Source organism: Abrus precatorius, unplaced genomic scaffold (assembly GCF_003935025.1).
Source record: "Abrus precatorius isolate BTA unplaced genomic scaffold, Abrus_2018 Scaffold10, whole genome shotgun sequence".
Taxonomy (NCBI): domain Eukaryota; kingdom Viridiplantae; phylum Streptophyta; class Magnoliopsida; order Fabales; family Fabaceae; genus Abrus; species Abrus precatorius.
In genome coordinates, this window is record NW_020874292.1 from 35316210 (window position 1) to 35342792 (window position 26583).

Sequence of the window (26583 nt, forward strand, 5' to 3'; positions counted from 1 at the left end):
GGGGTTGTAAAAAGTATGTGTTTTTGGGTTCTGCTCATAAGAACGTTGGATTGGCCCTGGTGGCTCCAACTTGGGCTAACTTTTAGTGAGTAATTGATTATGATTTTGAGCTTGGGTCAGCCCGTGAGAGAATGGGTTAGGCAATTTAAAACTCTCAAAATGACATTTTGAGGCCAGTTAATGACAAAAGTTTTTTTTTAAGCAGAAGTAATAATAATAATAATAGAGGTGAATAAATAAAGGAAAAATTAAAATGTTGTGCACTTTTCATTTTTACTATTATTATTATTATTATACTTGTTATGTGTCACACAAATATTGTCTTGTCTTTATTTTTAGTACAATCATTATTATCATAGTTATTATGTACTAAGTAGATATATTTATTTATAACTTTTTATATACTCTTATTTTATTTTATTTTCCATTAAAAGGTTAATTTGGGTGTGACATCTTGGTAATTCTACCCTGATTATATGAAATGAAAATTGGAAATCGAGGACACTCTAGTGTTAGTTGACAAGGATAATTTTTATCATTATTTTACTTGACTAAACAGTTACTGACCTCATAGTTGTCTTGAAACACACAACTATGAAATAAAGTTTCTTCCTTATCTGATAAAAGAGAATGAACTAAATTTGTGACCGAACTGAATGATTTTAGCACAAAACAGTTTTCCAAATGTTTCATCATCGATCTTGCTCTCAAGCTTTTCGTTTTTCTTCTCCCTTGTTGTTGTATATAAGCATGCATAGACGAGAGAACCAAATTTGAGAACTAAAATAAATTATTATAACTTAATGCTAATTTACAAAACATAAACGTTCATGCCCTTATTCCCATTTCCTGTTGAACCCCGATGGATTCGTTACCTAAATTAACATTTATATCAACTGAACAAAAATTTACAGCGGAGACACAAATATATATATAAAAAAAGAAACTTCTATATGAAACTTCAAAATTATAAAAAGAAAGGAAAAGTTTGAATGAGAAAATGGCACGGTGCAGCAATAACCGGACAAGGCAGCTAAATGTGTGGTACCACTATGTAGCGACCACCATCAACACACTCTTTTAGAACCCTTTCTTTACTTTATTGGTATCAACAAAGTTGGCTACACGTCCTTGCTTCTGTCTAACTCCAACTGGTTCTTCCCATGTTTCATCACATCCTCCTAGGCCTTCCTCTTCCCCACATTCATCTCTCACCAAATAATGTTGTTGATAGTATCTGAAGGCCGCAAATAGCACGAATACTGCAGATGACACAACCCACACCATCCATTATTGTATGTCTATGTGCAAGGTTCAATTAATACATTGCATGCATATCAAACAAAGGAATCAAGGTTTAAATCTTATCTTTAAGTATGCGTTTGATTTAATTTGTTTAAAAGTAATTTCTTAAATTGAAAAAAAGTGTGTAACCAGAGATGCAAATTAACTAATATCATTTGAAGTTGCAACATGGTTTTTTACCTGCCCAAATGCGAGCAACAACTGATGATAAATTCCATACAAGCCCAAAGATGCCAAGAGCCACGGCTTTCTTGTGAGTGCATGAATCCCATGCATCCCGGAATCGACGAATCCAAAAATTTGCTTCATGTCATTAACAAAATGCAATTTATTAGAATATACTGTAATGAGGTCCATCCAAAGAAGGCTTTGGTTTTAGCTTTCTTGAACATAGTAGTAAACACATAAAAAAAAGACCCACTTTTTTCAGGTTTGGACTTTGGGATTGGGGACCACTAAGGATGTAAAGAACCATTATGTTACTAACCCATGATATGTTATTCCCTTCACCCCCAAGATCAGTCCAATTTGTCAGACACAAAAGAAGGAGACCCATTGACCAAAAAAAGAAAAATGATACCCAGTACTAGCAATGTGCTTTAAAACGTCAAGAATAAAGTAAACCAGAGATGCTCATCCATGTGATGAATTCAAGACTATTTTCAATGGCCACATTAAGAATTAAATGCTCAGAGACAAAATTATCTTGAAGCAGATTTAGATTTAGAATTTGTTGACTTTTTTATATCGTTAGAGGTGGTATAATTGCACCACTATATAATATGCACATTAAACTATTAACCTTTGTTTATTTATGCCCCACCAGATCTACATTATGATGCATTGGAAGCACCACACAATAAAATAAAATCTTTGGCACCAAAGAGCCGTTTCTCAATTCCCATCAATGCATGCATGAAAGGTGTTGTGGGCCTAATGAAGCACCGCACCGTCTACACTACTACACTAAAGAGTAGAGAGACAAAATACAAACATAGCACTCTCACTTCAACACTTAGCAGCCTCTACTCATTGCAATGTGCTGTGTTTGTTTACACCTTAAAGGAATAGTGCCATAAATTAAGCATTAAATAATGTTAGAAAAAAGCAACAGCATCAAATTCAGGAAATTACCATATGCAGTTAACTGTGCAGAATACGAAGAGCAGATCTTTGGTACGGTAAAAACTACAAAGAAGCCTGAGGCAGTTGAGCACAACCATGTGTCAGTAATCAATCAAGTGAAAGAGCACGTTCAGTAACTAAGAAACCAAACAAATTAAATATTAAAGAAAAATACTAATAAATACTCTACGAATACTACCTAAAAAATTAAAAATATTTTCTTTGACCAAAAGTATATTAACTTTGGTTATTTCTAATATACTCTTCAAGTAGTTTTTAATAAAAAAATTTAATATTTAATTTTTTTTAACTAGTATCTTTAAAACAATGGTTATTTCCAATATCACAATTAAAATGGAGGGGCAAGATGCAATTTTCACTCCCCTAGCAAGTGATTCAAAAAGTAAGAAACTTTCAGCGACATGTAAATTACTGGTGCGTCATTTGTTTCAAAAGAAATGAACTGAGATGCCCAAAAATTTGGCCTTTTCAGTGTCCTCACCCCAAATCAGAGTTCTATTTACGAATGGAGTAGACTTAGGCACCACCACTTTTAAAGGCATTCTGATTCCTCTTTTGATGCAGCTAAATTTATATACTAACACCTTTAGAAACTCACCAAATTTGGCCATCTTCCAAATGGTTATGTAGCTGCCACATCTAGCCAAAACAAAGAGCAAAACTGCCAACTGCAATTTAGACATGAATGCCAAAATTAATTTTTGGGTATTTTTATAGGCTACTTAAGTTTCTAAGTTAATAAGAAGGTATTCATAAAACCAGTGTGCAAAGAAAAATATTAAAATACCTTTATTGTGGTGCCCGGATCTCCAGAAAACAGGGCTTTGAGTTTTGATAGGCACTCATTCAAGTATGGGAGGATCAATTTTAGCAGCCAAATTGCATCTTCTTCTCCCAGTACATAATTTGAGTCATCAACTTCTATTACACCCCTGCTTAGTTCGATCCCAAAAGGAAAATAAGAAAAGAAATCTGGTAAAATTGTAATATATTTTTCACCACAGTGCTTGGTTTATTACCTGCAAATTAGGGATCTATACAGGAATATAACAGCGAGATAGACAAGACTTATATAGGACATCACTGAAATAAGGCTGCAGAAGCAATGATAGAAAAGCTTCAGTTCTGGGCTCTCTATCAAACAGAAAATTATATTATATATTGATAGTAAAATAAACTCTATTTAGATGCATTTCTAACCTCAGATTGATATCCTTTGCATAAGAGGATGAAACAATGATGAATGTTCCAAACCCGAAAACAAATGCTGATCTTGAAACATCTCTCCACATAATTAAATCCACTGAGGAGGAGAGTCGTAGATAAAATTAGTGCTATAATTTGAAAACAAAAAAAAATTCAATTTCTTGCATAATTATCAAGTGTAGATGAATCACCTAGACTCTGCAACTTGCTTTGGGTCTGTGGAAAGCTACGGTATTCTTGTGCTTTTGGAACTGAATCATGACAATTAGTCACACTAGTCAAAATAAGCACAAAGCAAATTAAACAGATTGAAAGAACAAACTATGAGGAGACTCAAAAGTCCTTACTTGAATTTGCTTCGGGGAAATTTTGGTAAATTGTGGAATTCCTTCTAACTGGAGAATGCTTCTGAACAAGAGGGACAGAAACGGGTCTTCTTTCATTTCTGTGATGAAATCGCATGTGGGCACTCACAACTCTCTTAGATTCTGGTTCGTTCAGAATCTTCTTGGGTTGTTCTGGTTCATTCACAACCACCTTCTTAGATTCTGGTTCATTCACAACCACCTTCTTAGGTTCCGGTTCATTCACAACCACCTTCTTAGGTTCCGGTTTATTCACAACAACCTTATTGTCTTGTTCATTCACAACAACCTTATTATTTTCTGGTTCCTTCACAACCTCAGATTCTGGAATACTAATTTCCTTCACATCAATTCTCTCTTCCATCTCAATCTCAAACTCCTCCTCTTCATCTCCTTCGTCCACTTCATCAACAATCACATCATCTGAATCATCATCACCGCCCTGAACCGACAATTCTGTTGAACATTGGACCACACCCACATTCTCTGAACTGCTTGATATCACCTTCTCTTGGCACACATCATCGACATCCATGCAATTTTTATCATCAGCATCATTCTTCCCATTCTCAACTTCAATCTTTTCACATCCACCATCAGTTGACTCATCTGGAACTCGATTCAACTCGGATTTCGTCTTCCTCAATTGAATTGAAGCAGAAGCAGCATTCTTCTTGATTGAATCTGATTTGGTCTTTCTCAATTGCCCTGCATCACCACCTTCTCTGCCACCATCTGAACCACCCTTGTGTGATTCAGATCTCAGCTTTCTGGAATGAATTGGGCTTCTCTCAAATTTATCTGCACAAGCTGCAATCTTTCTGGAGTGAATTGGGCTCTTCTTGATTCCATCAGAAGAAGAAGAAATGCTGAGTTCTTTACACTGTTCCTCTGAACTCTTCTGGGTCTCTGGCTTTCCTCTAGCTACCTGAATTGACCCATCAAAGCTCTCTGATTTCCAAGTTTTTCTCTTTCCACCAATTGGGTTTCTTTTCGATCTTGAAGCACCACCACCATTACCATTTTCTTCAGGATTATCCTCTGCATTGAAGACCTTGATTCCCCCTCTCACTTCATCACTCTTCATTCTGCTCTCCCACACAGACCCCGCAACCACACTCCCTCTAGCCCCTATTCTTCTTTTGCTCACTTCCATCCCCAATTTATCTTCTTTTTCTACCTGCCAATGGGTCATAGGTGGTTAATGGATAAGAGGCTTCAAGCTGAAGCAATGGCGGTTGGTGGGGTGCAACATTGGGATCCCTTGTAAAGCAATTGAGAGAGAGAGAGAGAGAGAGAGAGAGATCAGAAGATGTAGGAAGAGACACTAGTTGTTCACTTTTCTTTTCTTTTCCTTTTTAATTTTCTATCTTTCTTGATGATAACTACCAGGGAAGGAAAAAGCAAAGGTAAATTAGGTGAGGTTGAATGATTAGGGTGTTAAGGAATATCAACCCTTTTTTTTTAGCACTGATTTGATTCCCTAAAATCTCTCATCACTCTTACCAAGGCACTTAAAAGTCATTAGTAGTCTCACTCTCACATCACATGCAAGTGAACAACTAAGCTACCGGCATATATATAACTTGTCCTTCCTTACTCAAGAGTTTTTAAGAGTGAGGGCGAAGTCTCAGTGTACTTGTTGAATTGGAATTCTTCTTTTTTTGTCTTGAGATTGCATACGTGTAATGGAGAAGGCATCAACTGCGAATTGTCGAGGTAGCCAGCAGTACCGTGTCAGAAGACCTCCAAAACGCACCCATAATTTTGGCCAATGCTACTCCTTATTGTTGCTGTGCTTTAAGGATTGAATAGTATGCGTGTGTAGTTAGTTTTCTAATGCAGGGTTTAACAAGTTTCTTCAAGCATCGAGCCTTGATTAGTTAGTTGAAATTTAAAACAATGACTAAAAATGTATCTACATTTAAGATAGGTAAACAAATATATAATACTTTTCTTTAACTAATTAAGAGAGTATAAAAATTCCTGTAATTAATTGAACTAGAGAACTTGATTGGATTATTGGGGGTACCGTTTATGTGAGATTGGGTTGATGATCTTCAAGGTCGTGTTATGGGTTTATGGTGTTTGTACATGTAGGCAATACTATTCACTTGAACCAATTGACCATTGTCTATGCATGCAGAGGGATTTGGATTTCTGTTTTAGCTGCTTAAGAGTTAGAGACAACATTTAGAAATTGCAGATAACAAAATTTCCATAAGACCATGACAAAACCTATTAATGTCACATAATTAAATTGGTTTCATTGACTTTAGTTTTCTCATCTTCTTTTGACCATTTCTTTGTTTCATAAAACAAGGTAAAAGCTTGTCGCCATAGGATCCGTATCAATAGGCTTCATTTCATGTTAATAGTTTTAAAAAACAACCATGTATTCCACTTTGTATAATTTTCAACTAATGCAAGATGATGCATCTTCAAGTCATATGTAGACTTAACAAGAAGTCAAGATTGCAACATATTTAACAATCATGTTTGGTTAAGTGGAAATAGTATTTACATTAATTTTGTGCAACACATAGTCTAGTTCACTCATAAATTGGTTCTAAGCAAAATTGAATTACACTTTCTAACATTTTTGTCTTTTTCAGTAAATGTCAAATAAATTGCATTTTAGCAAACAAATAATCGGTAGATAGCCATAAGTTAATTTCAAATGACTATATATTATTAAGGATATTAGTACTAATAAACATAACACAAACAAAAGCGATGAAGTTGTTAATGTTCTTATATGCTTTAGTGTGTGAAAAAGTTACTGCATGTGGGAATGTTTGGCGTAAGGGTAAGTGGTAGAATCTAATAAGCCACAAACACAAAAGAAAAGCTTTTACAGTGACCCCACAGAGCGTTTTTGCCTTTCTTTTAGGATTGGGTTGTGGTCTGGTCTGGTCTGGTCTGGTCTGCTCATGCATGTGAGGCAAAACCATACATAGAAAACTATTTTACATGAAACGTGACGACAAATTAAAAGTTGCATACGACCAATACTCACCGACACTATTAGCTATTCTACTTTCCCTACGTTTTGCATCTCATTTTTCCCCTTTCTTCAGGATGCTGTCACTAACACGTAAAGCTTTTTCTGCCATTACTCCTTCGCACCATTTATTTTCTATCTACATCTTTGTTCTTTTTCATTAACATTTATATCAATAAAAATCGTTAATACTAATTTTAAGAGTTCGTGTTTTACTCTTTGAGATTGCGTGCTTATGATTGATTTTGCAGTTAGTGGCTTTTTTAACATGATATACAGGCATTAATTTCAACTAGTAATTAATGTGCCTTTTTAGGGAAAAATAATAATTAATGAGATAAGCGATATAATAAATTTGTCACTATGAAAAAACAGAAGAAATATAAAAGTTGAAGCCCGTTTGGTGACATTAATATTTTAGGACATCTTTGGAGGGATGTGAATTTTTTGTTTTAAACACAAATTTTAGATTATATATATATATATATATATATATATATATATATATATATATAACTAAAATGACGTTGAAAAGTTGATTTTAGAATATTTTTATCTCAATTTAAAAAATGTATTGAATTTTAGTTTTTATTTTTAAAAAATTATTTAAGCCTCTCATCTCTTTTAGAAGACAAATAATATCTATTATAATTATTAATATCTATTATCATCACTTTTATCATTATCATTGTCACTATCATCATTATTATTATCTTCTCTATTTTCATATTATAAAAATCTCTATTTGTATAATATTTTTGTCTATATCTATGTTTTTGGAGCTCCATGATACATAATAAGTGTGAGTACTTTTTATTGGCACAAATCCAAATAAAATCAATCTCAAATCCTAATTCGATTAACATAAAATAATGTTAAATAAATATGCTTATGTATGGTACATGATCTTAAACTCTTTATTTTAATATTTTCTAGCTACTTAATCTTTTATAACAATTTTATCTTTCATTCAAGTTTCTTGAATTCATTCATTTAAAGCTTATTTGAACTTCTTATTTGAACTTCTTAATTATCTTATACTCTTGTAATGAACTTGGATAAAATTTGAAATAAATTCTTCGAAAAACTAGAATTAAATTGTATCAACCATTGATCACTTGTATTAGATTCATATTAGTTATACTCTGTGAAAAGTGTTCAAGGTGAAATAAGCTTTTCTAATGCAAAATCTGAAACCAAGATCTTAAAAAAGAAAAAATAAAATCAACTATGTACCTCTTGAACTAACGATCCACCAGTGATAACCAAGCTGAAGTTTAAAAAAATAAAAACTGCATCTAAGCCTAAAGTTTGAAACAATTTTTAGATTATAACTAAGTGAACGACGAATGCAACTAAAATAGGCGTTGTTGGCGTATATTTATAAGTACCTTCCTTCTGAATGCTAACAATGAAAAATAGAAAAACTCTACATTTTTATATTTGGTCTCATATCACCTTTATCAGAAACAAATACAATATTCACTTATTACATTAATTATTTTTTCTATCCCTTATAATATTTGTCCCCTTATACTTTGTTGGAAATATATATTTTATTATTGTAAATATAATTAAATTTAAATTTTTTTTCTTAGTTAATCTTAGCCCTCGTAAATTTAAATTTTTCTTCAAAACAGTCACTATTACTTCTTATCAATGATGTGATAAGTATACAGACATGTCCCATTATTTACTATTTTATAATAGTCACTAAGGTAGTATAGTTAACTACGTATCAAATCATCACAAAGTAATAATAGAAAATATTCTTTTAAAAAATTTAAAAATTTATAAAAACTAAAATCAACAAAATAAATTGAAAACTAAAATTGAATTTAATCATATTTAAAAAAGCTACATATATTTAGGTCTTTATAAGATACTGTTTAAAAATTAGCATTAATAATATATTCACTGAAATCGGTGGGGCAGCTTACACGTTAAATCGTAGTGAAGATGTTCACTTATTGTCTAAATAAAACAAAATTAAGAAGAAGACAAGAACTAATTATTTAAAATTTTGCACATGAAATTTTGTGATTTAGTCCAGCTTTTAGGTGTCCGAGGATTGTGGGAGTCCTAAAACCTGCCCCTTGATATTCAAATGTTTGTTTATTATCACAGTAAATACAAGGCATTAAGCAACCTGGTAAGCTAATTGGCTTCTAGAGAGGAGGATAAAATTAAAACTCACAATGTTATTCAAATTATCTCAGCCTATATTGAATTCAATCATAACTCATTGAGAATGTAATATTGTTTATATTATCATTTAATCATAAATTATCATATTATTACAAAAATATTGTTATAATACTAATATAACTTTTTTATACTATTAATGTATTGAAATTAAATTCATATTAAAAAAACATAATTTCATACTTAAAAGGGGTAAGATTATTTTAAGTAAAATTTCTGTGGAACAGTAATTACTTTAGTCCCTAGCTGTTTGGATGTTTCTAACTTGGTATGTTACTAATTTAATCCAGCAGAAGCAACCTAATACATTTGTGGGTTGTTGTTTTAGGCCTTTCTGAATCGTTAGGATGATCAATATTAAATTCAAGTGAAGGTTGGAAGCTTTCTCACCTACTGCAAGAAACCTTTTGGTGATGCTTTAACCAATAAACATCTAATTTGGTGCGGTGGATGAAAATAATAATTGTAATTGAGCATACACCATTAAACCTCCTTATATGCATTGACATATGCAATTTGCTTTTATTGTCATTTACATTGTTGTATCCATCCCACATCTTAATAAAAAAAATAAGCACCTACAATCATGCCTAGGCTACTTCTTTTCCTTTCTCTATGCACCCCAAATGCAAAGTTTTAACCCCCTCATTGCTTTTGTTAGGTATCAATTTATCTACAATTTATGGATTCTTTTATATATTTTTCTAGAACTAAAATACATCTAATTTTTGGTATCAAAAAATTCAAACCTATAGTAACAATATAAATATCTAACTGTATATTGCATGCAATTGCAATAATTGGACCTGCTGAAATCATTGGACCATGGCCAGGGGTTGATTCAATTTATGTTGTCATCATTTGAGCACAACTTCAAATTACCTACACTTAAGTGATATTGCTGTATGTGTTGATGGCGCCATCAGATGGAAGTAAATAACATAATATTTAGTCTAAAGTAACTAAAATGAAAAAGAATGCAATACTCTAACCACATCATGGAATGAATAACACATGTTTAATTGGAAAAAAAAAGAAAGAGATAATGTAAATTATATACAAGAAGCTTTGCATTACAGATATGAAATCAACAATACTAACAGAGAGAACAAAATCTGAATGGGAGAAAGAAGGAAATATAATCTATCCTGCTTTTTCGGGATTTACTTACAATGATATGGTTTATAAGCGAACCTATATACAAGTTGGCTGGCAAATAGCACACACTTTTCACAGAAAATCTACGATATCTGCATAAGGAGGATACAATAAAAGAGATAATTAGCACAAGGTTTTCAAATAATACAGAGTGAGTGAGTTATAGGTTCAAAATGTTTTTTCTTCACCTTTTTCTGTGTAAATCACACTCCTACATTATGTTCTTCCGTGTCATCACTGTTTTCTGCTACTTATTCTATATACAGTGTAATAATATACACTTTTCAAGGTAACTAAACAATTTTCATCTTGTCAAACTCGACAATAGCAATTGATCTAATTACCACTCAATTAAAATTGTCAATGTGGATTGTTGTAGGTAATATCCATTCTAACTTGGATTTTTATTTCTCACTTTCCTCTATTTTCTTCGAGACTCAAGCAGCTTGCAGTTTTCTTCATGGGCTTTGTTGAACATTCTAGTAAAGTTGAGCAAAGTAGTGACAACTGAAGAAAAAAAAATAATACAAGAATTAGCACAAAAAACATACAGATTCATAGTTTGTTCCTCAACTTGACTGCATGATTTCAATACACAGATTATCAACATTGAGTCGTGTGAATTGTAAAAGGAAGGGGAAAAGAGAACACCAAAACAGGAATTATAGTAGAGTTAAGAATATTAGTTTTTAAGGCATCATGCTTGCCTTCAATGAGACTTAAGGATGAACTTCAAAATATTTGCGTGCAAAGTGAAACCATAGTTGTTTTCTACTTCAAAAAGAAAAATACTACTCAAGAGTTGGATTGATAAACACTTGTAATTTAGAAAACGATATGGATGTATTTAACATGGTTTAGTCCTTCATGCTCTCTTAATTAATGAAGACTTTCTTATTATTAGTCACCATTTAGCAAAACCTCAATTAATTTGATATTGATTACAATTTAAACATAGGAAACTACCAAAAAAGTAGGAAACTAGTGATAATAATCAATAATAGAATTGAGCACAATAGAGTTGATTAAAAGTAAATTATATATAAGCAGATACACACACCTTGCTCAAAAGGGCAGCGAGATGGATCTTCACCAAAATAAATAATCAGAGCATCCACACTCCTACCCTGTAAAACATAGTATTGTCCATTTAAAGTGAAACCTTTTTATGGTTTATAAAGATTATTAAATATATCCTCAAAGGTCTACCATGACAGAATATAGTGAATCCAATGAAGAGACTTCGGCCTTCGCAGAAGAAAGGTATTCTTTCAAATTCTGAAAAAATAACTGAATACTATTAATGTAAAATTTTCCTACATGAAAATAAAAATTTATCACAGTTTATCATGCAGGAATTTGCTTTGGATCTTAACATATCATATATCAGCATATGCTATAGACTCATGTTTGTAGAAGTTTTTCTTCAGTGAACTTCCTTTATCATTCAGAGCAAGTGATTAACAAAACTCATTTAGCTATGACTTCCACCCTTCCTGCAAGCAACCACATAGAAAAAAATAGGAACATGAAAAGATAAAGTTCATAACTATATGGGGCATCACTTGTTATAACTGATGATGATCTTGTCCAGTTAAATTAGAGATATAGATGAATTACTCATTGTTTGTATAAATCCAAAACTTGAAGGAAAAATGAAAAAGACAAGCAAAACTGTAAAAGAAAAAATGAACAAGAAGAAAATACATCATTGGTTATTGAAACCCCTTGGAAAGGCATGATGCCTATACCTTGCAAAAAGTTTCTGACACAGGACCATCATTTTTAGAGATGGTTAGTTCATGTTCAACTCTCTCTAATCCTTGGCTTATAGCTCGCATCTCCTCTGCTAGCAACTTCAGTTGGATCTGAATCATAATCATGCATGTCAATACTAGCTAATATACTATGTCCATCAACTAAAATGAAGAGCGTTGGAAGAGGTTCAAAACCTTTGCTGCTGGCTCAAGGTTAGAAAGATCTTTGGAGAAATCTAACACTTCTGGTAGCTTATCTGTCAGAACCTATGGGTATGCATATCAAAGATTACCATATATTAACGATGTAAACTTCTCCAAATTGAAGTGAAGTGAAAGCTATTCTATATCATGGACAGCTTAGCATAGATGACAATTTTGTTAAATAAAATAAAGGGAAAAAAACAAAAAAGAATAAATAACAACATATACCTTACAGAGATAATTCATGAGAGTTATGTTTTTGTTCTGCGCACGTGTCTCAGTGAGTTTAAGAAGACTGTCCAATCTGAATCCAATGGCAGAGCCTAAAAGATTGAAAAGCATAATCGGACTCGAGATTAATACTCATTAGTGTTGAGTGTCATCATCACGTGAAGATGTGGTGTTATCATCACGTGAAGATGTGCTTAAGAATGAAGTTACTTATGCTACAAGAATTACATGAAATTGATAATGGAGTGAGCAATGAAAACTTGGATTAAGATAGTGTTGCCCATAGCTCTATAAAATACATATTAGAATATGGTATTTCAACACCAGCATATAGTTCAAATCAAATGTCTGTTGTCATCATTTCCTAAACACTGAATATTTGTGAAGGTGTACTAGGCAAGAATATTTTTCAAACAAGGTTTGAAATTGTAGTTATGGTCAAGGTTGTGGGTTGTGCAAGTCAATAATGGTTGATGTTATCCAAAATCATGGCATGATGTAGTTGTGACAGCTACAGCAATAAGATGTTGCAGGCTTTGTAGCTACATCACGTGACATCATCCACAATTGTAAGGCATGGTTAATTGTGGCGTTCTCAAAATGGTTGTACTTTTTTTTTTTCAATCTAAAAACTTGCATGATTCATTGTGAGCATTTATTTTATCTTACCCTTGGCAGTTCCTTGGTTCAAAGCATTTCCTAAAGAAAGTATTGTTTGCATGATTCTCTTTAATTTGACAGAATTTCTGATCTGAAAAGAAAAAGAAGACCATCAAAATAATCAAAATGTTATTACTGGAAAAGGAAAATAAACGGCAAGAAAGAGTTTAGGTATAAAGGAGTATTATCGTGCCTCTTCTGAAGCATCATTAATTACATTGAAGCTGTTTTTAAGGTCAGAAACCTACAAAACAATATGTTATGGTCAAAATGGAAAGCAATTCGTAACCTCATTTTCTATAGTATTCACGCAGGCAAATGATAATTTTGTACCTGTGAGTGAAATTGAATCTTGACCGAAAAAACTATGAACTTAGATTCTACTCGTGGAACCTTCATCAACTCCAAGAAGAACTGTAATGAATAATAAATAAAGATATAACCCAAATTAAAATTGTAGTACTCTAACTCTCTACAATTTAAGCATCTATACACTATTATACAAAACACAACACATCCAAGTGGATTCAATGCAACATGTCACTATACATGCATTTTTTTTCTTCCAAATTCATGCTTCCTTTAGACAATCGCGTCATAAATTAATAAATCTGTTCTTTTTTTATCAACAAATTAATAAATCTTATTTCATATAATATATATCAAAGGAAGAACCCACAACAAACCAACAAGCCCAAGATGAGGATTATGCTACTACACCCCTAAAAATTATGCAGCAGCCCAATTTTGTATTTCACTCTAACATTCAGCTATTATCTTCTAGAGACTAAAAAATCCAATTCAAAAGTTATATATAAATAATAAGATCTCACTTACGTGAAAAAAAAAAAAAACATTTTATCCTTTTGAACAATAACTAATTGTTGCACGTTAGGTGGAAAGTTGATCACACCCACTTTCCAAAATTTAAATCAATTCAAATATATTTTTCTCATATAGGTGAATAAAAAATATGATTTTACTATCTTCAAATTTAATTGAAATTTCTTAATTGTATGAATGCGTATGTTATACATAATAGAATATCAATTGTAAGCAAAATAAATATTTTATATTGAAATGGACTAATGGTATGAAGTTTCCCTATATGAAAGTAAATGAAAATCTTATGTCCTACTATTCTAATGTAGAATTGGTTAACAATTGAAACTATGTAAGTAAAACTAGAATTTAATAGATTATTCATACATATTTTAGCTAATTAGAAGAGAAAGGTGATCAAAGAAAATAGAAGAGAAAAAAAATAGCAAAGTAAATACAAAGTAGTGAAATGAAAACATGAATTACTTGTTCACATCTCCCGAGCTTCTCCTTTTCTCCGGTATAATCCTACGCAATAATCAAAGGATGTAATTAAATTTTCAATGTGTAGACTAGTCATGTAAGGAACATAACTATCTCACTACCTTGAGTATTTCTATCTCCTCCTTCGTAGGACAAAATTTTATCAGGTTCTCAACTTGATCAATGTCTAATGCAGATTCGTCTAGTGCTAACACTGATCTCTGTCAACATTTCAAATGAGTCATGATTCATGAATAAGAAATCCAATGAGCCAAGATTCCATCTATTCAACTAGATGATTCCATCATGAAGATATCAAGCCATAGTTTTCTTAAAACAATAGCACACCATATCATTAAATAATATTTTAGTTTGTTTCTTTCCCAAAGCCAATAATAGGAACGTCAACCTTACCATTAAATCATGCAATGGCACTTTTACTTTTGAAAGAAGGATTTCACAATTATATGCTCGTGCATGCTCAATCTGCACGAAAATGATGTATATCTTGATTAGAATAAAAAAGTAAGATGATAAACATTTAGAGAAAATTGTCATCCCATTGTAAGTGTCAATATATTAGAATTTTGTAAATTTACACCATCAAATCAGTCCCTTAAAAATATAAAATTGTCATCACTTCAGTCCTTGAAAAATTTTGTCACTAAATTAATCTATTAAAAATTTAATTTGTCACTAAATTAGTCTCTCAAATATTAAAAGTATCACCAAATTAGTCTTTCAAAGATTTAATCCATCATTAACTTAGTATTTAAATTTTTTTTCTATCACCACTTTAATCCTTCATATGAATTAAATTGGGGACAAAATCATTGGAAGATTAATATGATGCCAATTTAAATATTTAAGAGATTATTTTGACTACTAAAATTTCACTAATGTGTACACTTATAACTTGTAAGACGAAAGTAAAGATTTTCTCAATATAATTATCAGTCTGATTCAAAAACTACAACATATAGAAGAGTATTTACAAACTACACTAAAGGAGTGAGCTCTCATAATTCCATAATATATTGAGAGAAAGAAAAAACTACAAATTATACTAGCTATAAGATAGATTGACTGCAAATATCCTATAAGGTTTTCCAAATTAATTTGTGGGCATCAATTTTTAGACCTCGTCTGCCACATCTAGGTGTTCTTCAATGACTTCACTTCATCCCTAAGAAGTGTTCACTTTATTTACACGGTGACAATATGTAAAAATAACCAAATAACAGATACAATACCTAGCATTTATGTTTATTGCATTTACCCGTCAAATTCATATTTAAACAAGAAGATAATGTAAATGACAATAAAATGGTAAATAAGTAGAAAAAAAAATATTATTTTTCACTCATATAAAACGAAACATTCAATGAAAAGTTATTTTCCCTGTACTTTTCTATCTTTACATGATATTTCCACCGAAACAAAAAAAAAAACTTTGTATACCACTAGAAATTGAAGCCTAATTACCAGTTGCACTTTATCAGATTTTGGTCCAACTGATCTTTTCACGTTTGACTTCTTGGAAGGAGCTGAACTTGGGGTTGTGGTTGAAAAGAGACTCTCAAGCTCTGAGATATCAATCTCTGGGGCTCTACATTGAGATAAATAAACACGTGAGACACAGACAGTGAAAGGAATGTTGATTATAGAAAAATGAGGCACCATGGCAAACCACTATTACTTGGAAGCTTCACAAGACTTTTGTGTCTCTGCCCACAAACTACCTTGCACTGCTCTAGATAGTTTCAACCAATGCAATGGCTTTAACCTTTTGATTGAATTTGTATGTGATAGAACTGATCCGTTTGAGCCAATACACCCATTATGCCCATCACCACCCATGGAACGTAACCTAGGAAAACCATGATCTAATGGTATACCTCCTTTACGAAAGGAAGTTGGAGGTGGTGGAGCAGCAGGCGCTGCAGGAACAAGTGGAGACTTTGGAGATGAAGAATTAATGTGATCAAAGGAATGTGCAATGATTGGAGGTGGTGGTGGTGGCACTGGCACCAATGGTTCTATACTGGGAGGACTTAAAACTTTCACTAAAGGACTAAGAGGTGGAGTTGGAGGGGATGGAGGAATTCCAGCTCTAGGTGGTTCATGTTCCTTTAGTGGAGGAGTTGGAGGGGATGGAGGATCTCCAACTCTAATTTGTTCATGCTTCTTTAGTGGAGAAGGGGGAGCAGATGGCAGTGTTTGAGGTTGAGATTTTGAAGGGAAAGAATCAAGTTTTGTTCTAACAGGTAAAATCTTCTTCAAAGGAGGTGGTTGATTTGAAGTAATTACAGAATCTGGACCATGGGAAATAGAACCATTTGGTGACTTATTATGGGAAGGACTTAAGATTGGAGTCCCTATTGTAGAGCTAAACATAATTGATTGACTTTTATTTTGTGATTGGGATTTAGTTCCTTCAGTAAGATCATCTCTTGATTTCAAAGGCAAATGATAATGAGGATGTGAATCCTTGTGAGGAGGAGAATCATGAACTTCTTTAGCATTACTAGTTGAGGGAGGGCGTAGTGGAGGTGTTTGGGGTGAAATTGGACCACTAGAAATGGTGTCCACAGAATTAGATGGATGTACTTTTATTGAAAGATTTGTACAATCTTTTACACAGTTGTTGGACTCCGAGGTTCTTTCAAAAGGGCTTGACATTACTTGGCTAATGTCAGACTCATCATCCTTGATCATTTTATCCTCTTTTTTACTCATATTGTTATCTGGGCATTGCCTAGCTGAGGACACAAACTGGTTCCCCAAATTTGAAGACAAAAAGCAATTTGCTTCATTCTTTTTCTCCTTAGGCATTTGAGGACCTTTTTGATGCAAAAAACTGCCACTCTCCACATGCTCATTTGAGCCTGCATTCAACTTTTCATGTATGGTATCGGCAGGTGAAGCACACTTCTTTTGGAGCACATTTAGTGGTGAAGTATTTTCCTTGGGATCCATCCCCTCCTTCTCCTTAAAGCACGAGGTGCCATTCTCAAGAACAGCTGTAGAAGCATCCATTTCCGAGAAAAGAATCTTAATACAACCATAAACCAAAAAATATATTTCATTAGGAATATAAGATTTTAAATAACAACAAAAACAGAGATGAAAAAGTGATGTACCTCTGCTCTAAATTCCTTTGGGAAATTATCTTTAGCACACCATAAAACATCAATTTTATCCCGGTTAAGCAACAATATATTAGATCCAATAAAAGCCGTGTTGAACATGGCTCGAAACATCATCTGTTCACTCTCCATGTCACCATACAGGTTAATGCTCTCAATCAAGACATCACCTCGAATATGGCAATTAATATTGACTTTCATTGTTTCACAATCTCCCTGCAAGAAAATACAAGGGAATTGCAAAATAATTATTAACACTCGAAACAAATTGCACATGCATCCCATTTGCATGATTGAACTAGATGATAAACATTGTACAGCCTTAATTACAAAACCTTTTTTTTTTTTTTTTATCATATGCTTAGCATGGTGGAAAAGGCAAATTTTGACCTGTTCATATGCTGGAACAGTTTTTCTTCTCTCGAGTGTGGAACACAATAATTTAGCATTTGCATCAGCAACAAAAGGGTCGTGTCCATAAATTCGAAACATGGGACAAGAACGAGCTTGACCATCAAAATCTGGCATAAACCTTAGAACAATAGAGTCCAACCTAATTACCCTCTCCAACAGAGGCAAACCCAACACCCCATGCCACGTGGAAACGTATTGAAGATACCTCAGTTGCGAAGGGATTTGATTGATAGCCATCATGGAATGCAAAAGCTGACGTGGAGCCTGTTCGTAAACCATTTCTAAACTCCTCTTTTCTCCTTCGTAGTGTTTCCCAAACACAAACAATGCAGCCAATGTGAACGCCAAAACAGGCCAACAACCTCGTTCGCAGTGCATTAACACAACGTTGCGGTGTTCGCGCGAAAGCCAGTTCTTGCACGACCTTAGAAACCGCCACGTGTCCTCCATTTTGAGCACGGGGCAACCTAGGTGGTGCCGAGGATATTCCGTCAGAGTAACGCCGTTTACGTCGAACATCTTTGTCTTCGTCTCTTCGTTACGGAAGTTGCACACCAAAACGGAAGCCTCGGGCGCGTTTTGTCGAAACTTACCAACGACCCCGTTCACGTGATTTCCGTAACGCTCCTCGCTCCAGTCCCGTTTGGCGCCGAAACAGCAGTGAAATACTAAAAATGTTGCGACAATGTCATTTTATAAACAATGAAATGAAATTCATGCAAATGAAAATGAGTGAAGAAAAACGAAGCCAACCATAGACTCTTTCAGAGATCTCCAGAAGGCCTTCTGGTGGCTTTTGATTTTGAAACAACAATTTCCGCATCGTCGCCATGTCAGATGAATCAATGCTCAATTCCAGAAGTAGACTGATTTTATTTTCTGCTAATTATCATTTTTGTTTCTCTAATTCATACAAATTGTTAATTGTTAATGAATGAATGAATGAAAGTGAGTTTCGGGTTTCATTTTGAGAAAGATGAATGGCAAGGCGTGAAGATCACTAGCTGAACATTCCCAATGTTAATTCTGGATTATCAATCCATCTTCTATTCTAAGCTTCTTTCCATCTTAACCTTGGAATTATTTTTTTATGATCAAATCGTTTTAGAAGGGCAAAAGATTTTCACACTTATTTTCCCTTATTAAATATTAAACACTATCCTTAAAAAAATTTAAAAACTTTTAAAGTGGTTATTATAAAAAGTAATGATTTTTAATCATTTGATGATCTATAATTAAATAATAAAACGTGCTGACAATTCAACCTTTTTATTTATTTGTCATTTAACACACAACATTTCAATCGCTTTCAGGGGGGTCTCTCCCCATTTCCTTCTTCACTCATTAGTTTCTCTTATCTTCACAAACCAATTTTTCATTATTCAAATCGTAGAATTTTTACTAACACTATAAGTCTATCTCTGTTCATCTACGAACCCCAATTTCAACATCATATTTTTACTTACTTCAAATTAGAAAAAACAAAATCTTCTCTATTTTCTAAAAATCCATTATAAAAGAAAAAGGGACGATATTCTCAGTGATATATTAGAATTTAGTGTGAACTCAAAGGTACTTCAACATAAATAGAAGCTTAAAGGTAACTATAAGATATTGTAAAATTAATTAGTATATAAGATCATCTTTAAAAGATGATGAACCCTATTTTAAAAACATAACAAAATACATGTTTTGTAAAAAAAAAATTACAATAAGCATATAAATATTTTAATAAAAATTTATTTATTAATCTTTTAATCAATTATTTTAGATACTAAATAATAAAATTCAACATTTTTTAAAAGCATATTAGTTTTAACTATTTTTCATTGATTTATTTTTAAATAATTTCTTATAAAAATTATTAAATATTAGTAATATTTTAAATTTAACTCAAATATTGTATTAGTATTATTTTTTATTTTATACAATATTTAAATACAAAAACAAGGCCCTAATAAAAAAAAAGGCACGTGCTTTAATAAACAATGGAGATAAATGGGATTCGCCCAATGACTCAAGTGAAGCATCCATGCTACATGCTCAATTATTAATAACCCAAAAATCGAGATAATATTTGGGTTAATTATTTTAAATATGGGGTTTGACAAAATAATATACATGAACACGACATTTTGGGGTTAATTTTATATATATAAAGTTTTAAAAATTATTATTGACAATTTTGTATGCAGATGTAAAAATTTTAAGATAAGACATTTAAAATGATAAAAAAAAAATTAAAGTATTATAAATTATAATTGGTAATTGTTCATAAAATTATAAAAAAAAATTAGATTGTGTTTAAAAGAGGTAGCTAATTTTTTTTAATAAATTTAATTTAAATTATTTATTTTGAATATATTTTATTTAAATAGATAATTAAATTTTCTTGATTTATTGTTACTAAATTTATAAAACTAATTATAAATATAAAATTTAAATTACTAAAATAACTATAATTATATAAAATTTTAAAAGAAACACATTTTATAAAAGAAAGTGGAAAAAATAGAAGAGATGATGAAGTAGCAATAAATCAAAATATAATTTATTCTTTAATTAATATATTGACCGTAGTATTTATTAATTATTTAAAGGTATTTGTTGCATCATCTTCTACTGATTCACACACTTTCCCATATAAACCTGTTCTTTCTTCCCAAGGGGGCGCTGCAATGCTGTCTGTGCCACTGCTTCACCCTGGTTCGTTGTCTCCATATGCTTTCTTTTGTTTCACTTCATAGCTCAATCCAGAGTTCCCGGAAAAGTTTTACACTTTATTTTCCGTTCTTGTCTTTTTTTATGATCATTTATTTCTGGGTATCTGGAGTTTATATTATTCAAGTTTACCGTAGACCGTTGTGTTATAATTAATATATATATATATATATATATATATATATATGATTTTGTCTGAATTTTAGTATTCGTTTTCATTTTTCCGATAATTATATATATATAAGGTTTCCTTGACAGTTATACAATACAAAATTAATCAAATTCTTGAATTGGGCTGTAATGGGAAGCTATGATTATGGATTAAGACTTTTCCTGCTTTGTGGGAAGTTGGAAAAATATGCAGATGCGGAAATGAGTTCCTGTTGCTGCATAATTAGAGATGTATTGTTGTTTCAAAATGCACTACTTTCCCTTTTTTGACTTATTTTCCCCTTTCTTTTGGTAATATTATGACATTATTTAAAGTTCTTTACCCAAATCACTAGTCACCCTGCAACCACCGTACCCTTGTACCTACTCCTATGGCCCAGAATCATCAATTTGGGAGAGTTTGTAATAAATTTTTATGAAAAAAAATTAATATAAAAAATAAATATAAATTAATTTTAATTTATGAAAAGATTTTTATTTATTTTTATATTATTTTTTCTTTTACAATAACTTATCCATACTTCATTCAAACTCGAACTATATATTTTTTATCAGTATGAATTTAGATCTTCATATTTGATGATCACGGAAAGTTCAAAACGGTAAAATATAGTTTCTGCTGATTTGGTTAGGATGTAACAGCTTAAGACTAGAGAGGGTCATGTGTGAGTAGGGAAACTTCTCACTGCTTTTCTTGTTGTGCATTTGTCATGGGTTAATTGCTCATTGAATCAGTATTGAGCTGAGCGTCTATAGGTAACAAACCATTAGTTCTACTGAACAGACCATTAGTTCTGCTGAACAAACCATTAATGAATCTCATACTTTATTAAAATCTTAAAACAGTTTTTTTAACATGTATTAAAATTGGAAATCATAAGATAGCATCAGATACAATGCATTCATAATGTTAAATGCCACAATTTCTAAGAAAAACTTGTTATTTATTGATTTCTTATCGTGTGCCTTCATGCATGTAAGAAAAACGTAATCTTAAATTATCTAATTTAGTATTCAATTATTGGTTCCATGGATGAAACTTCTGTATCTATCTATTTGTTTCTTCTTAAAAGTAATTGCTTATTTTCTGAGCATAACAGCTTTGAGCCACTAGAAATGGGCTAGTGGTGAGGGATTTAGGTTGTCACCACTAGGCCAAAAGAAAAAAGTATCACAGTTTTCATTTTTATTTTTAATCCAGCTCATATCCTAAGAACAATTAATGATCAAGTTCTTTCTGGTGATGGTGTAGAAACCATGGAGGCAGAACCATCAAATCCCTCAGATTCGCTCTGGGGTCAGATATCCAAATATACAACCATGTTCAGTGAAACATACAAAAGAAAGCCAATTCATTATTGGGTTCTTCTTGTTCTCAGCATCATAGCAATGCTTGTGGCATTTCCTTCTTCCAGTATTCTGTCTCGTGTTTATTATGATAATGGTGGCCAAAGCAAGTGGATCATATCTTGGGTGGCTGTTGCTGGATGGCCTATAACTGCATTGATATTGTTTCCTACATACCTCACTAGGAGAACCTTTCCTACTCCTCTGAACTTAAAACTAATTCTATCTTATATTATTTTGGGTTTCCTTAGTGCTGCTGATAACCTCATGTATGCTTATGCCTATGCTTATCTCCCTGCATCCACTGCCTCACTAGTGGCATCATCATCCCTTGTGTTTTCTGCACTCTTTGGATACTTTCTTGTGAAGAACCAAGTGAATGCTTCAATAGTAAATTCCATATTCGTCATAACTGCTGGATTGACCATCATTGCCTTGGATTCAAGTTCAGACAGATATGCTAATATCACTGACAGTGAATACATTATGGGATTTGTATGGGATGTTTTGGGATCTGCTCTTCATGGGCTTATTTTTGCTCTCTCAGAGTTAGTCTTTGTGAAGTTTCTGGGAAGAAGATCCTTCATTGTTGTTTTGGAACAGCAAGTTATGGTTTCACTACTCGCATTTCTATTTACCACTGTAGGGGTAATTGTGAGTGGTGATTTTCAAGCAATGGCATCTGAGGCTACCACTTTCAATGGTGGTAAAGCTGCTTATTGTCTTGTTCTCATATGGAGTGCAATCACTTTTCAACTGGGGGTTTTGGGGGCCACTGCTGTAGTTTTCTTGGCTTCAACTGTGCTAGCTGGTGTGCTTAATGCAATAAGAACACCAATTACAAGCATTGCAGCTGTTATACTGCTAAATGATCCAATGAGTGCTTTCAAGATCCTCTCCCTAATTGTTACCTTTTGGGGATTCGGTTCGTATATTTATGGCAGTTCTATGGGTGAAAAATGAACGTATGAATGTGGCCATAGATATTATAAGACTCTTCAGGAAGGAGGAGGCATGTGTTGTAAGATATATTATTTATGGGGTTACATTTCAATCAATAATATTCCCATAAATTCTGGGAATGATATTCATAGATAAATGTCAAATATGTTTCTGTTACTATTTTGTGGGTGTCTGCATTTCTATTTAAGTGAATTTTGTCTAAAATATCCAATTTTTTCTATCTTATAATTATATTAATAATAGAAGTATTTTACATAAAATTATCTTAAATAAGAGTAGCAATAGACACGAGTGATAATAAACACTCGCATGTCTAGTACCCAAGAAAATTTTCTATTGTAAAGACTTATACGCATACCACTGGTTTGCATACTTGTTTGGTAACTTCATTTATGTCAATTAGTTTTAAGATGGAATGTAAAATGGTGTTTGAACTTCTACCCCATTTTGGTTGCTTTTGTGGTAATATATTACTTGGTCATTAGGGTTGAAAAGTTCCACATAAATTGCCTTAATTACTAGGATGATCTATATTTCTGGTAGCGGTAGGTAACTTCACTTGATGCTAATTAGTTTTAAGACGGAATCTAACATTTTCAAATTTTGTATAATTTAAAAATAATACAAAAGATTAAAGAAATTTTAGTAGGAGAAGCAGAACAAAGTGAAAGATGAGTTTGAAAAAGCAAGCAAAACACACACAATTTTAAAGGGTTGGTTGAATGGAAAAAAATAGGATTTTGTATCTGACATATCCAAAAAAAGTTGTTTCCTTATAAACTAATAATGCTTAAGGAAGCTTATACCAATTATCAAATATATATAAACATATTTTTGGGCTTTGCCAAAAATTTACATATAATTTATGTTTTTTATTTAATAATAATAATAATAATAATAATAATAATAATAAGGAATGAGATCTATAACAAGAATTTAATATAAACTATTTGAAAAGAAAACATATTATTTTATATAATTAATAAATTGATTGAATTTATGTCAACTTTTTTCCATAAATTGACCAAAATAATAATAAAATGAACATTTCATAAATTAAATTCTTACTAATAAAAATTTCCAACTTCAAAAAACGCTATTTTATAAAAGAATAAAATTACTTCAACTTTTAATTAAATTGAATACAATTTGTTGAAAAATAAGATCATTCCAAAATTTTAGTTAATTAATAAATACTACTTTATATAATCAATATACTAACTTTATGTCAATATATTTTCCTTAACCGAAATAATAATAGATAAACATTTGATAAACTAAAGGCTTAAACCCTTACGTTCTAACAAAAGAACTTATCTTAACAATGTTAATTTTTTAAAAGAGTGAAATTATTTGACCTTTTAACCATTTTTCATATTAAATTGAGTAAAATTTATTGAAGAATCATATCAAATATGTAGTACTTAATTTCTATTTTTTTTTTTTTTTTTTGCATTTTAAGATATAGAACAACGTTATAATATTTATTTTGTTTCTATATATGTATCTGGTCATCATATAAAGTTTTTAGTTTATCCTTGTAAATGCGAAAAGTTTTAATTTTTTTTTTCGACGTTTAGATCCATTAAAACACTGTTATAACTTAATTTTTCTCTTATTAACGTGGCGAACAGCTTTTGACACGATAGTTACACTTTTTTAGTTAAAATTGGTGGATTCTTTTGGTACCTATGAATGTTGAGATTTGAATACCTTTGTACGGGGACCAATAAATTAGTGACATTTTATTTTAATGTAATCATGTCATGTCCACTAACTTTTACTTGAGAACTCCTTTTCTTTTTTCACATTTTAATTATTGTAAATTTTATTATTTTTTACATTTTTATGAAAGCATTTTGGGTCATTTTATACAAAATTCACTAAATTTTTTAATATATATATATATATATATATATATCATAATTTATTAAAATAAGATGTTACAAAAAAATTTAAACATAAATTTAATATCTTATAGCATTAAAATAACTACAATTAAATTTATAATTATTTAAATGTAAATTCAATCATGCTTCAAGTAGTACTATGATTAGTTTTTCAAAAATATAGGCATATATACTTTCTGGTTTTACTAAAGTGAGAGAGAAATTAACAAGACTGGAAATTAGGCTTTGCTCACCACCCTACGTAAGAATGAAATAAAATTTACATTATAACACTTTCATTGTTATTTTAAATTACAATTTTGTTAATATTAATTAGACTAATTTTATGTATTTTAAAAAAATAATTTTATTAAAAAAAGAAAGAGGCAGTGTTTTCTTTAAATATAAGAAAGAGGTAATATTTTTTAATAAAAAAGTGTAAAAAAAATTTCGCACTCTCATTCAATCATATTTTTAACAATTAATATAAAATAATATATACAGTATATTTAATTAATTAGCAATGTAAAATTTTTTACAATAAGTGTACTAAAATTAAACTCTTTAGATAATTAAAAACAGTTCAAAGAATTAGTGTTAATATTTACTTAATTTTTCATTTATAGGCATTATTACACAACCCAAATTAATATTTTACTTTATTAACTATAGGTATTTTAATAAAAGGAAAAAGATGCTAGTTCATATGCTGGGCATATGTAGGCTCTTCATGGCTACAAATTCTAAATTTCAAAAGGGTCCCTAAATATGAAGACGAACCAGCCAAACAGAGGAGACAATTCTATATTGAATTTTGCAACCATCATTCTTCGCGTGATAAAATGTTATCATACATGTGTGACACTATGATGAGGTGAGAAGGCTTCTTTGAAGTGTTGTGCACTAAAAGTCTAAATCCTTACTCAATATGTTCCTCTCTCTCTCTCACATTGCAGACTTTGGTACCTTAAAATTCTCGTTTCTTGCACTCACCAACTTAATGCTACTTGGTTGATGAAGAATCAGTGCTGTTTTTGTCTTTCTGGAAATATTCATTCGAAAATAACAGCAGTAAGTCAGTAACAGTAGTTAATGTTGCTTATTGTGAAGCCTTCCCAATTATCCCGTTAATTCTACAATTTTGTTACCCTCAGCCTAGGACTGATTTTAGACGTCTAAAATTTGTAAATTTTCATTAAAAAATCATGATTTTTATAATCTCTAGGTGATAAATACTTCTTTTTTTCAATAAAAATTAATAACTTTTAGTTGCTTATTGGTAGGTTGAAATTAACATTTTCCATGGTCAATTACATTACCTCAAGAAAGCACTCAAGCATTTCTCAAGTGATACCATGAATACTGTCTTAAAGGGAACACAAA

At 31.5% G+C, this 26583-nt stretch overlaps 3 protein-coding genes across 5 annotated transcripts; 1 reads left to right on the forward strand and 2 right to left on the reverse strand.

The window, feature by feature from the left end:
• Nucleotides 1–863: 863 nt before the first annotated feature.
• LOC113847317 (reticulon-like protein B21) lies at nucleotides 864–5304 on the reverse strand. 3 transcript variants are annotated; one of them, XM_027476342.1, is made up of 10 exons: nucleotides 4312–5304; nucleotides 4005–4254; nucleotides 3849–3908; nucleotides 3652–3754; nucleotides 3471–3545; nucleotides 3239–3383; nucleotides 3050–3119; nucleotides 2440–2505; nucleotides 1486–1608; nucleotides 864–1262 (listed from the first exon to the last, which is right to left on the reverse strand). In XM_027476342.1, exons 1-10 carry the CDS (start codon nucleotides 5215–5217, stop codon nucleotides 1081–1083), a joined length of 1980 nt encoding a protein of 659 aa, XP_027332143.1. In that variant the 5' UTR covers nucleotides 5218–5304; the 3' UTR covers nucleotides 864–1080. The 3 variants fall into 3 exon arrangements, with proteins under 3 accessions (XP_027332143.1, XP_027332135.1, XP_027332152.1); XM_027476334.1 differs by having other exon boundaries at nucleotides 4005–5304; XM_027476351.1 differs by lacking the exon at nucleotides 3471–3545 and having other exon boundaries at nucleotides 4005–5304.
• A 5506-nt stretch (nucleotides 5305–10810) lies between these two features.
• Nucleotides 10811–18941, reverse strand: LOC113852373 (formin-like protein 13). Its single transcript, XM_027482598.1, has 17 exons — nucleotides 18863–18941; nucleotides 18086–18777; nucleotides 17690–17911; nucleotides 16246–17600; nucleotides 16032–16155; nucleotides 14961–15032; nucleotides 14669–14767; nucleotides 14550–14591; nucleotides 13575–13655; nucleotides 13435–13485; nucleotides 13251–13332; nucleotides 12579–12673; nucleotides 12342–12413; nucleotides 12141–12257; nucleotides 11599–11667; nucleotides 11450–11516; nucleotides 10811–10896 (listed from the first exon to the last, which is right to left on the reverse strand). Exons 1-17 carry the CDS (start codon nucleotides 18939–18941, stop codon nucleotides 10811–10813), a joined length of 3405 nt encoding a protein of 1134 aa, XP_027338399.1.
• Nucleotides 18942–20736: 1795 nt separating this feature from the next.
• On the forward strand, nucleotides 20737–23468 carry LOC113848797 (probable purine permease 5). The gene is made up of 2 exons (XM_027478191.1): nucleotides 20737–20815; nucleotides 22254–23468. Exons 1-2 carry the CDS (start codon nucleotides 20788–20790, stop codon nucleotides 23309–23311), a joined length of 1086 nt encoding a protein of 361 aa, XP_027333992.1. The 5' UTR covers nucleotides 20737–20787; the 3' UTR covers nucleotides 23312–23468.
• Nucleotides 23469–26583: the final 3115 nt, after the last annotated feature.

What these genes read in the sequence shown, in the direction of transcription:
- LOC113847317 (XM_027476334.1), bottom strand. Translation starts at nt 5,217, where the DNA reads ATGACCCATTGGCAGGTAGAAAAAGAAGATAAATTGGGGATGGAAGTG. An exon ending in TTTCCCCGAAGCAAATTCAA is followed by an intron (nt 3,909 to 4,004) that starts GTAAGGACTTTT and finishes GTCATGATTCAG; the next exon opens with TTCCAAAAGCACAAGAATAC. An exon ending in TATAGATCCCTAATTTGCAG is followed by an intron (nt 3,384 to 3,470) that starts GTAATAAACCAA and finishes CGAACTAAGCAG; the next exon opens with GGGTGTAATAGAAGTTGATG.
- LOC113852373 (XM_027482598.1), bottom strand. Translation starts at nt 18,941, where the DNA reads ATGGCGACGATGCGGAAATTGTTGTTTCAAAATCAAAAGCCACCAGAA. An exon ending in GAACCAAGGAACTGCCAAGG is followed by an intron (nt 12,674 to 13,250) that starts GTAAGATAAAAT and finishes TCAATCTTTTAG; the next exon opens with GCTCTGCCATTGGATTCAGA. An exon ending in ACCTTGAGCCAGCAGCAAAG is followed by an intron (nt 12,258 to 12,341) that starts GTTTTGAACCTC and finishes ATTATGATTCAG; the next exon opens with ATCCAACTGAAGTTGCTAGC.
- LOC113848797 (XM_027478191.1), top strand. Translation starts at nt 20,788, where the DNA reads ATGCTGTCTGTGCCACTGCTTCACCCTG. An exon ending in TGTGCCACTGCTTCACCCTG is followed by an intron (nt 20,816 to 22,253) that starts GTTCGTTGTCTC and finishes GTGATGGTGTAG; the next exon opens with AAACCATGGAGGCAGAACCA.